The sequence below is a fragment of the Theropithecus gelada genome, chromosome 2 (assembly GCF_003255815.1).
Source record: "Theropithecus gelada isolate Dixy chromosome 2, Tgel_1.0, whole genome shotgun sequence".
Lineage (NCBI taxonomy): Eukaryota > Metazoa > Chordata > Mammalia > Primates > Cercopithecidae > Theropithecus > Theropithecus gelada.
The window spans coordinates 18,360,622-18,373,473 of record NC_037669.1 but is presented as its reverse complement, the minus strand read 5'-3'; the positions used below and the strand labels follow the sequence as shown (position 1 = coordinate 18,373,473).

Below are 12,852 nucleotides of genomic sequence, written 5' to 3'. Positions count from 1 at the left end.
TAAGAATTCCTTAAACTCTTAGAACAACAGAAACTAACCAAAATATGTTTCAAGTCCGCATGACCTAGGATAATCTCTGGTAAATAAAAGCTATTTTAAGTTTTTTGGTTTAATTAAAATATACATCTTTTTAGAGTTTTTAGCATTGCATATAATACAAGAATACAACTACCATTCAACATGGGTTTACTAGTCAAATAAGTTTAGGTTATCTTTATCTGATATTCAGCCTAAGACAAAATGTGAAATTTTGTGTTTACTTCATATAAATCAAGCACATCAGTAAAACAAAAAACTCATGTACTTGACTTTTAGGTTTTTGGCTTCATGACTGACATGTGTGTGCTGTGAATATAATTAGCAAAAATAATGTGAGATGTTGGTTTACTATGTCTACTGTCTCATGGAATTTTTATGACTGATGCACACACAGTTATTAAGAACAAGTGAATTAGGACTAGCAAGTGGAGCAAGATGGCAGAATAAAAGGCTCCACTGACTGTCCCCTCACAAGGACCTCAATTTAACAACTATCTACACAAGAAAACACCTTCATAAGAACCAGAAATCAGGTGAGTACCACAGTACCTGGTTTTAACCTTGTATCACTGAAAGAGGCACTGAATAAGTAAAAAAAAGTCTTGAATCTCCAAAATTACCCCTCCCCAACCCCTCAGCACTGTCAGCCTGGTGCAGAAAGTGTTTCTGTGTGCTGGGGGAGGGAGAGCACAGCAATTGTTGAACTCAATGCTGTCCTATTAGAGCTGAAAACTGAACCAAACTCAGCTGATGCCTCCTTACAGAGAAAACATTTAAACCAGCCCTAGCCAGAGGGAAATTGCTGATCCCAGAGGTTAGAATTTGAGTGCCTGCAATCCTAGCCACCACAAGCTAAAGTGCTCTGGGGCACTAAATAAATTTGACAGGAATTCTAGGCCACAAGCACTGAAGATCCTAGGCAAGTCTTAGTGCTGACCGGGTCCAGAGTCAGTAGACTGGGGAGACATATCACCTACTGAGACATCAGCCAGGGTGGGTAAGGGGTAAGGAAGTGTCAGCCTTGCCCCTACACTAACCCCAGGTTGCACAGCTTGTGCATCCAAAAGAGATTTTTTCCTTCCACCTGAGAAGAGGAGAGGTAAAAGTGAGGAGGACTGTGTCATGCATCTTGGATACTAGCTCAGCCACAGAAAGATAGGGCACCAGTAAGAGTTGCTGGCCCCCCTTTCCAGGCCCGAGCTCCCAGATGAAATTTCTAGACATACCCTTGGCCAGAAGAAAATCCGCTGCCCTGAAGGGAGGAACCCAGTCCTGACAGGACTCCATCACCTGCTAACAGAAAAGCCCTTGGGCTGTAAATAACCAGCATCAATACCCACGTAATATACTGAGGGCCTTGGGAGAGACTCTGAGACTTGCCGGCTTCAGGTGGGACTCAGCACATTCCAAGTTGTGGTGGTTATGGGATAAGACTTCCTCTGTTTGAAAAAAGCATGGGGAAAAGTAAAGGGGATTTGGATTGCACCTTAGTCACTGGTTCAGCCATGGGGGTCAAGCACCCAAGTAGGTTATGGGGTTTCCTGATTCCAGGACTTGGCTCCTGGACAGGATTTCTGGATAAGCCCTGGCCTGAAGAGGAGCTCACTGCCCTGAAGGGTAAGTCTCAGGGCAGGCAGCACTCACCACAGCTGATTATTTATTTATTTATTTCAACATGGAGTTTCACTCTTGTTGCCCAAGCTGGAGCGCAGTGGCACGATCTCAGCTCACTGCAACTTCTGCCTCCTGGGTTCAACTGATTCTCCTGCCTCAGCATCCCGAGTAGTTGGGATAACAGGCACCCACCACCATGCCTGGCTAGTTTTTGTATTTTTAGTAGAGACAGGGTTTCACCATGTTGGTCAGGCTGGTCTCGAACTCTTGACTTTAGGCCATGGTCCACACCTGTAATCCCACCACTTTGGGAGGCCGAGGTGGGTGAATTACCTAAACACACAGCTGACTTAAAAGCCCTTAGGCCTTAAGGGAATGTTGGCAGTAATCCGCTAGTACTGCCTATGAGCCTGTAGTTTTGGTCAGAGGTGAGGTTATTCTGCCTTTGGAAAGGGGAGAGAAAAGTAGGAAGGACTGTGTCTTGTGGTTTAAATACCAGCTCAGTCACATACAACAAAACAGCAGGTAGACTTTTAAGATTTTTGCCTCTAGTACCTGGCTCCTGGATGGCAACTGTGGACCCTCCCAGGACCTGGGGGAACTGGACACCCTGAAGGGAAGGACACAAGCCTGAGTGGATTTACCACCTGCTGATTGAAGAGCCCCAGTACCTTGAGGGAACATAGGTGGCAGCAAAGGAGTAATTAAAGAAGGCCTTGGGTGAGACCTGGCACTGTGCTGGCTTCAGGTCTCACATAGTGCAATCCTAAATGTGGTGGCCACAGGAGTGCTTGGGTCACTCCACCCCCAACTCCAAATGTCTCAGAAGAGAGAGAGAGAGAGAGAGAGAGACCTTTGGTTTGGGAGAAAGTAAGGGAAGAGAACAAGAGTTTCTGCCTGGTAATCCAGTAAATTATCCCAAATCTTGTTCAAGACCCTCAAGGTGGTACCTTTACAAGACCGCAAGAACCACAGTGTTACTGGGCTTGAGATGCCTCCTAAAACAGATATAGCTTAGATCACAACAATTCAAATCTTTTCAAACATCGAGAAAGCCTCCCCAAGAATGGGTACAAAGAAGCCCAGACAATGAAGATAACAATAAATACCTAACTCTTCAATGCCCAGAGACCAAAGAACATCTACTAGCATGAACACTAATAAGGAAAACATGACCTCACCAAATGATCCAAATAAGGCACCAGAGAACCAACCCTGCAGAAATACAGATATGGAACCTCTCAAACAGAGAATTTAAAATAACTGTGTTGAGGAAACTCAAAATAACACAAAGAAGGCATTCAGAATGATATCAGTGAAATTTAACAAAGAGATTGAAAGAAGTAAAAATAACCAGACAGAAAATCTGGAGCTGAAAAATGCAATTGACATACTGAAGAATGCATTAGAGCCCTTTAATAGCAAAATGGATTGAGCAGAAAAAAGAATTGAAAACAGGCTATTTGAAAATACATTCGGGGGTCAGACTTGGTGGCTCATGCTTGTCATCCCAGCACTTTGGAAGGCCTAGTGGGTGGATTGCTTATTGTCAGGAGTTCGAGACCAGCTTGGCCAACAAGGTGAAACCCTGTCTCCACTAAAAATACAAAATTAGCCAGGTGTGGTGGTGCATGCCTGTGATCCCAGATACTCAGGAAGGCAAGGCAGGAGAATCACTTGAACCTGGAGGGTGGTGGCTACAGTGAGCTGAGATCATGCCACTGCACTCCAGCCTGGGCAACAGAGCAAGACTCCATATCAAAAAGAAAAAAAAAAATACACCATCAGAGGAGACAAAAGAAAAAAACAATGAATCACACTGACAGGATCTAGAAAACATCATCAAAAGGGAAAATGTGTTATTGGCCTAAAAGGGGAGGTAGAGAAAGAGATAGGACTAGAAAGTTTACTCAGAGAGATAATAATAGAGAACTTCCCAAACCTAGAGAAAGGTATCAATATTCAAGTCTAAGAAGGTATAATATTCAAGTATAAGAACAACAAGCAGATTTAGCCCAAAGATGACTGCTTCAAGGCATTTAATAATCAAACACTCAAAAATCAAGAATAAAAAAAAGGATCCTAAAAGCAACAAGAGAAAAGAAACAAATAACATACAATGGAGCTCCAATATATCTGGCAGCAAACTTTTCAGTGGGAATCTTATAACCAGGAGACAATGGCATCATACATTGAAAGTACTGAAGGAAAAATAGAATAGTTTATCTGGTGAAAATATCCTTCAAGAATGAAGGAGAAATAAAGACTTTCCCAGACAAACAAAATATTTCATCAATACTGAGCCCATCCTACAAGAAATGCTAAAGGGAGTATTTCAATTAGAAAGAAAATAACATTAATGAGCAATAAATAATCACCTGAAGGTACAAAACTTACCGGTAATAGTAAGTACACAGAAAAACACAGAATAAGATAACACTGTAACTATGGTGTTTAAACAACTCTAATCCTAAACAGAAAGACTTAACAATGAACCAATCAAAAATAATAACTACATCAACTTTTCAATACATAGTACAGTAATATATAAATGGAAACAACAAAATGTTAAAAGGCAGAGAGATGAAGTTAAGGCATAGAGTTCTTACTAGCTTTCTTCCTGTTTGTTTGTTTGCTTACATGAAGTATTATGCTGTTATCAGCTTAAAATAATGGGTTATAAGCTAGTAGTTGCAAGACTTATGTTAACCTCAAACCAAAAACATACAATAGATACACCAAAAATAAGAGGCAAGAATATAAATCATATCACCAGAGAAAATCACCTACACTAAAGGAAGACAAGAAGGAAGAGAAGACAACAAAACAACCAAAAAACAAGTAAGATGGCTGAGGTAGGTCTTTACTTATCAATAATAACATTGAATGTAAATGAACTAAACTCTCCGATCAAAAGACATGAAGTGGATGAATGGATAAAGAAACAAGACCCATTGATCTGCTGCCTACAAAACACACACCTTACCTACAAAGACACACATAGACTAAAAACAAATAGATGAACAAAGATACTTCATCCACCCCTGAAACAACAAAAAAGAGCAGGAGTATCTATACTTATATCAGACAAAATAGATTTTAAGACAACACTATATGAGGAGATGAAGAGGGTTACTATATAGTGATATAAGGGTCAATTCATCAAGAAGATATAATAATTTTAAATATATATGCACCCAACAGAAGAGACCCACATATACAAAGCAAAAAATATTAAAGAAAGAGCTAGGTCCCAATACAATAAAAGCTGGAGATTATAATACTCCTCTTACAGCATTGGACATATTTTCCAGACAGAACATCAACAAAGAAATATTGAGGTTAATCTGCACTATAGACCAAATGGATCTAATAGATATTTACAGAACATTTCAGAACCTAACAGCTGCAGAATAAATGTTCTTTCCTCACCACATACATTATTGTCAAGGATAGACCATATGTTAGGTTACAAAACATGTTTTAAAATATTCAAAAAATTGAAATAATATTAAGTATCTAATCTAATCTAATCTAACCACTATGGAGTAAAACTAAAACTTAAATATCAGGAGGAATTTTGGAAACTATACAATCACATGGAAAAGAAACAATATGCTCCTGAGTGACCAGTGAGTCAATGCAGAAATTAAGAAGGAAATCACAAAATTTCTTGAAACAAATGATAATGGAAACACAACATACCAAAACCTGTCTGACATACCAAATGCAGTACTAAGAAGGAAGGTTATCACTATGATTGCATACATCAAATAAGAGAAAAACTTCAAATAAACAATTTAATGATGCATCTTAAAGAACTGGAAAAGCAAGAGCAAACCAAACCCAAAATTAATAGAAGAAAAGAAATGATAAAGATTAGAGGAGAAATAAATGAAATTGAAATGCAAAAAATACAAAAGAGTAATGAAACAAAAAGTTTTTTTTTAAAAAAACTTAAAATTTACAAATCTTTAGCCAAGCTAAGGAAAAAAGAGAGAAGATTCAAATAAATAAAGTCAGAAATGAAAAAGGAGACATTGTAACTGATATTGCAGAAATGCAAAGGATTATTAGTGCCTACTATGAGCAACTATATATATACCAATAAATTAGAAAACCTGGAAGAAATGAACAAATACCTAGACATATACAACTTACCAAAATTGAACCAGGAAGAAATTCAAAATCTGAACAGACCTATAACAAGTAACAATATTGAAACCATAATACAAAGTCTTCCAGTAAAGAAAAGCTTGGGACCTGATGGCTTCACTGCCAAATTCTACCAAACATTTAAAGAGAACTAATACCAATCCTACTCAAACTATTTCAAAAAATAAAGGAGGAAGGAATACTTCCAAACTAATTTTACAAGGCCAGTGTTACCTTCATATCAAAACCAGACAAACAGACGTTAAAAACAAAAACAAAAACAAAAACAAAAACAAAAAAACACCTTACAGGAGAATATCTCTGATGAGTATTGATACAAACATTCTCAACAAAATACAAGCAAACCAAATTGAAAAAGAGATGATAAAGATCATTCATCATGACCAAGTGGAATTTATCCCAGGGATGCAAAGGTGGTTCAGTATACACAAATCAATCAATGTGATACATCGTATCAACAGAATGAAGACAAAAACAGTATGATTATTTCAACTGATGCTGAAAAAATATTTAATAAAATAAAACATCCCTTTATGATAAAAACCTCATAAAACTGGATATAGAAGGAACATACCTCAATATAACAAAAACCATATACAACAGACCCACAGCTAGTGTCATACTGAATGGGGAATAAATAAAATGCTTTTCTCTCAGATGTTGAAAATGACAAGGATGTCCGCTTTTGCCACTGTTATGTAACAGTACTGGAAGTCCTAGCTAGAACAGATGAGAGAAAGAAATAAAGCGTATCCAAATTGAAAAGGAAGAAATCAAATTATCCTTGTTTTCAGTTGATATGATCTTCTTTTTAAAAAGTCTAAACACTTGCCTTAAAAAAGCATGAGAACTCATAAAAATATTCAGTAGATTTTCAGGATACAAAATCCTAGAAAATAAAGTTACTGAGAATTGATAATTCTAGTTAATGTATGGTAATTAAAGCTGCTGAAGAACTTAAGAGAAACAACCCTGTATGCAACGTAAGTAAGTAAATTAAGAAATGATTTTTATAAGAAAAGTCACCAGGTATGAGGATATGTGGTTTTTTTTTCAAAAAAAAAACTGGAGTAATATTGTCTAGTTCAGATGGTAGCTAAAAGTTGTTTCAGAATAGATGATGAAAGACAAAAATCAAATGGATGCAGAAAGTTGGAAGAGAAAGAGAATATTTTGCAGTTAAGTTGCCAGAATTCAAGTTATTATGAGTTTTTAAAATGTGTCTTAATATTAAAACTAAACTAATCAAAACTACAATTTGGTCTTTTCGGTTAAAATCACAGTTTTAACAACGTGGTGCTCTGCTCTTATTAGACACTGGTTAAGTTTTCTCTTGGTCCTTTAAATACTTGGCCTATGAAACAAAAAGATTTTGTGTTTTATCAAGATGATGTTCTGTGATTCATATTGTCTTTAGCCAGTATTTGATTACTTAAGAAAACTGAGTTTTCTCAGTATTAAAAGAGCTAACTTTTTTACTTTTTCACAATAACATCACTTTTTCTATTTGCCTTTGAAATCTTTGTCATTTTGGTATTCTTTCAATTTGTGACTGTATTTAACCAATTATTTAAGTCATTTGGTATTTTTAACAAACTTCTCCAAATAAAATTCTAAATTGAGTTCTTTTTGACCTCAACTGACTTTGGGATTTCCCAGATGAGCCCCTAGAATAGCTAAAGAGAATTTGTTTTATCTTTTTAAAAAGAGAGATGTTAAGCTAATGAGGCTTATTTGATATGCAAAATTGAAGGAGACATATTGTCCAATAAAAGCAATGTTTACATTCTTTGTTATACTTTTAGAAATATGTGTGATTAATATACATATTCTAGAATTTTATTATTTTTCTAGAACTCTGATATGTACTAAAATATTGTGGTCAGTTAATAATTCTAATTATTATCTCATTATGTTATATGGAACACAATGACAAAATTCTATGTAAATTGCGTTGTAATAAACTCTTAACAAACTCTTAACAAATCCGTAAGCTTGGCCATTTAAACATTTTTTGTAATTCACTGAGAGTTTGTTGTTTTCTGCTGATGCTATCATAAAAGTTTTTGGAAGCAGCTGTGATATAAAATCTCAACACAAACATGGAAAAGACTCTGACAAGTGGAGAGAGATTTCTGATAACTATAAAATCACAATATTTAACAAGATTTAAATGAACTTTATTAGTAATTTGTTCAAGTACACCCTTTATAAATAGAATTAACATATTTACCTTTTTCTCCTTAGCTGATCTATCCTGAAATCAGAAACTATCACTAAATATTCTTATTTTCATGGCAATGGAGGTATTTAGAAAAGTTTATTAAGAATCTGTTCTCCTTATGACACAACACATTGGAAAACATTGGTTATGTTTCCAGAACTTTGACTGGAATGTCATATTTGAGAATGAGCATAGAATTAGAAATGACTGGACAGTTTTATGGAACTAGGAATTAACTTTATGGAGCAAATTAAGACCTGCCTTAGTCCATTTAGAGTTGCTATGAAGGAATACTTGAGGCTGGATAATTCATATATAAAATAGAATTATTTGGCTCACAATTCTGCGGGCCGCACAAGGAGCATAGTGCCAACATCAGCTACTGATGGGGGCTTCAGCTTGCTTCAGTCATAGCAGCAGGTTAGTGGAGCTGTCATGTGCAGTGATCACATGGTAAGAAAGGAAGCAAGAGAGAAGCAGGGGGGTGCCAGGCTCTTTTTAATAACCAGCCATCAAGGAAACAAAGAATGTGAGAATTCATCCATTACCATGAGAATTCCCTCCCTTGACCCATACACCTCCATTCTGTTTCAACTCCAACATTAGATTCAGACTTCAACATGAGATTTGGATTGGCCCATCAAATCAAACTATAGAAAGTTTCTCAAGAAAAACTGGCCTGATATCTGCTCACAACTTTTCAGCCTTACTGGCTGAGAAGAAGGTCACTTTCTAGAAGGCCCAGGAAACTGAAAAATCTTTTTAGGACCTCTTTTGAGTACAGACGAATTTACCTAAATCTATGAATATTGCAGGTCAAGACAAACGGTATGTTCTTAGCATGATATCACAGCCTCTCCAGGTTACGATGTCTAATTAAAGATTAAAGTCTAACATGAGATTATTTATTAAAGGTCCTAACACATCCAAATTAAAAAGAGGTCGGTCACTATTTTTATTGCACTTATACTCAAGTCCTTATTAGATGACCTAGACTATTTTAGCATTTAATGCATTTATAAAGCCACATTGAATAACATACAACACTGTAAAATGTTTTTATTTGTTTTCTGGTAACATTATTCAATGATGATATGAATATGATTAAAATTTCTTAAATGCTATATTAGGAATATATTTATTAGTTTACTATATATTAAACCTTAGGTCATTAAAGTACTAGAATTTTGCAAAATCTTTGAGTGCTGGTAAGACATACACACCTCTAACTTGCGCAATCTTGTGACAGCTTTAGTAAATACAGAAGAGAGGTTGTATGAGATCTAAACATTTCTTTTGAACATTTTTGTCAATGAATCTATTACTTGATTGTTTCTCAGGCTGTAGATCATGGGGTTTAATAAAGGAACTATGACAGTGTAAAATAGAGACTCCATCATATCTTGGTCATCAGCCTGTGGGGAAGCAGAGCCCACATACATGATGGCGAGGGGCCCATAGTATAAAGATACAGATAGGAGATGAGCTCCACAGGTGGAGACAGCTTTTTGCATCCCTTTGACAGACTTATTTTTTAAGATTATAAGGAGGACAAGTGTATAAGATATAAGAATAGTTCCAATGGTAAAAACTTGAATTAAACCTGCAAAAATAAAAACCATCAGAAAGTTAATAGAAGAATCAGTACAGGAAATCTTTAATAATGGGATAATGTCACAGTAAAAGTGTTGTATTATGTTGGAATTACAGAAGGTTAATCTGAATAAAAAATTTCATGGATTAAAGCATGAAGAAGGCCACCTAGAAATGACAAAACTAACAGCCGGATGCATAGTCCATTGGTCATAATGACTGGATAAAGTAAAGGTTTGCAAATGGCTACATAGCGATCATATGCCATTGATGCCAAGATAAAACATTCTGTGGTTACACCAATTGCAAAGGAAAAAAATTGTATCATGCATTCAGAGAGAGATATGATCTTACTCTTAGCTAAGAAGTTGATCAGCATCTTCGGAGTCACTGTGGATGATAACCAAGCATCCACAAAGGCCAAACTCCCAAGGAATAAGTACATTGGGATATGAAGGTGAGGGTCTTTCCAGATGATGACAATTAGACCAAGATTCCCCATGACGGTGATGAGATATATGACCAAGAATGCCAGGAACAGGGGCATTTTCCACTTTGGTTGATATAAAAATCCTGTGAGAACAAACTCTGTCAGCAATGTTGCGTTTTCCTCTTCCATGTCCTCACTGCATGTCCTCTAAAAAATGAAATAAATGTAAAGGGACATTCGCAATGGAATTGTGAGTTGAAATTGGGGAAGAAGTGTTCAAATAAACTATGTAATTATCAGAGCCCTCTTAATTTTTTTTAATCAGCACTCTAATTGATGCACCCTATATTTGAGCATTTAAATACATGGAAAAAATAATACATTTTGGTTTGAAAATTGTGTAGGAATTAACAGATTGAGATTTAAAAAGATGCATCATCTAAATGTACTAAATTTTTGTGGACTCTACTGAATATAATAGGAAAACCTTCTGTCTGGGATATGGATGTAGGGTGAAGGAAAAAAGATATTTGAAAGGCCTGTATTAAAAATGGAATGAATGTAATGTGGAGAATCTCAAACTTTATTCTTCACATGATAAACATGCACCAAATATTTTAAAATGGGAAATGGCATTATATATATTATTATATATGCATATATGTGTATATATAATTATATATACCTACATATATACATATATGTGTATATATTATATATTATATTATTAATATATATATTATATTATTATATTATTAATATATATAATATTATATACACATATATGTATATATATTTTTGGAGGCAGAGCTTTGCTCTTGTTGCCCAGGCTGGAGTGCAATGGCACGATCTCAGTTCCTCATAAAGTGCTGGGATTACAGGCGTGAGCCACTGCTCCCGGCCCAGTATATTTTTTAAATAGTATATTTTAAAAATTTAGTTCTTGATAGTGTAAAAGTATGCTGCAGGAAGGAGAAGCTGATTCAGGAATCCTAATTAGAAACTTGATACTAAGGTCAAGGAGATCCCAAATTAGATTACACATGAGAATCATCTGGGAGACTTTAGTTCATGAAAAATGCAGATTGTGAGGTTTTAATGTAGAAGTTGATTATTTCAGGAATGGGATCTAGGAATCTGTATTTCGAAAATACCCTCAAGGTGATGGATATGCATGTGAAGTGTCTAGTCCCTGTGTGATATGATATTAGAAGGCATGGTAGGACAAATGAATAGATTCAAAAGAATTCAGAATGTAGAGTCTCTAATTTCTGTGACATATTTGGTATGAAATATGTCATCAGTGAAGGAGAGAGAAGTCACTTGGTGACCAGGTAGATGGATATTAAACATTGAGGATGGGAACTCAAATTGCTGACAAGTTTTTGGAGTGAGCATCACATCTGAGCAACTAGGTGAGATTCAATCAGTAATATGGGCCTATTCGAGCTTAATAGAAATAATTACTTGGAATCATTGTAGTATTTGAAAGCATCATTAGGAATGATGCACAAAGTGACTGTACATTCTTTATAAGATGGCCAAGATCTAATTGTCTTTTTTGCCACCCATGTCTTGGGGGCTGTCAGAAGGTTACCTACTACTATAGAAGCCAAAACAACTGGAAACTCATTTTCCCATTCTTCTTGCCTCTAGAGTGAAGAAACAATGATCTAGGATGGCAATGAAACACACTGATCCTACATTTTGAATATGGGTAAAAGAAGAAAAAAAAGACAGGATCAAAAGTGGACTTTAGTTGTAAACTCAACCATGGCAGAAATACAATGAATTCACTGAATGCATCCTTCATTTGACAGTATGAGTTGTCAAATTATACCCAGAAGTGGCGATAAGAACACAAGAGTTAATTTTTAAGTGACTGACCTTAAGAGTTTTAGTCTAAGAAAGTGATTAATTAGAAAGAATGAGTATTTCTATCAGAATAATCCAAAATAATTTTTAGAATCACTATGATCAAAATCAGTTTCAATTGTTTAATGTCCTAGATCACCACAAGTTGTCATGTAAAGTCATAATAAGGTTAACAACAAAATAAAATATCATTAAAAGAACAATGCTGTCTTATAACTATTTATCCTATCCATATCATAATCATGAAACTAAAATATAGAGATAAGCCAGTAATAGTTATCTAATTTCAACCTGGCTATTTTGACAGCTTGTATACCCAATGTAAAATTATGGTAAGTTAACTAGCATTTTCAACATTTCTACAAAGCGTAATGAAAATTATAGATATTTTTTCTTACCCATATTTTGAAAAAAATGTAGGATATCCTCTAAAACCATTAGGCTTTCTAAAACAGAAAAAAAATACAATTGCACAGGAATGCTGGTAACACAGGTAGCAATTCATTGCATATTCATTCTTTTTGGAGGCTTCTTTCTGCAAGCTCAGGAAACTACTGTTTACATAAATTTGGATTGAACAGAAGAGTCATTCAATTGTATAACTCTGTACTTTTGCCAGAAGACGATTGAATGGAAAACTGAAATTCTCATAAGAGTGCCAAGGGATTCCCTATGGAACAAACTGAAGCTGTTCTAGTGTGTATTGTGGATTTGGACATATATGAAAAGTCCAGATTGTCCCCAGTGGCATTTAACTTCTGGAATCATAAACACTTTTTCATGTGAACACTTCTAGTTTTAACAAATGAAATAATATTTTATATACTATTTACCGCCACAGATGACACTTCTGTCATGTTTGTATAAACTTTAGTTAAACGTGAAATTTACTCTTAGTGCT

At 35.4% G+C, this 12,852-nt stretch overlaps 1 protein-coding gene across 1 annotated transcript; it reads right to left on the bottom strand.

Moving 5' to 3' along the window:
* Window positions 1–9,336: 9,336 nt before the first annotated feature.
* On the bottom strand, window positions 9,337–10,265 carry LOC112619620 (olfactory receptor 5H14-like). Its single transcript, XM_025377699.1, is given in 2 exon segments — window positions 9,337–9,785; window positions 9,788–10,265. Coding segments are annotated over 2 exon segments (927 nt in total).
* Window positions 10,266–12,852: the final 2,587 nt, after the last annotated feature.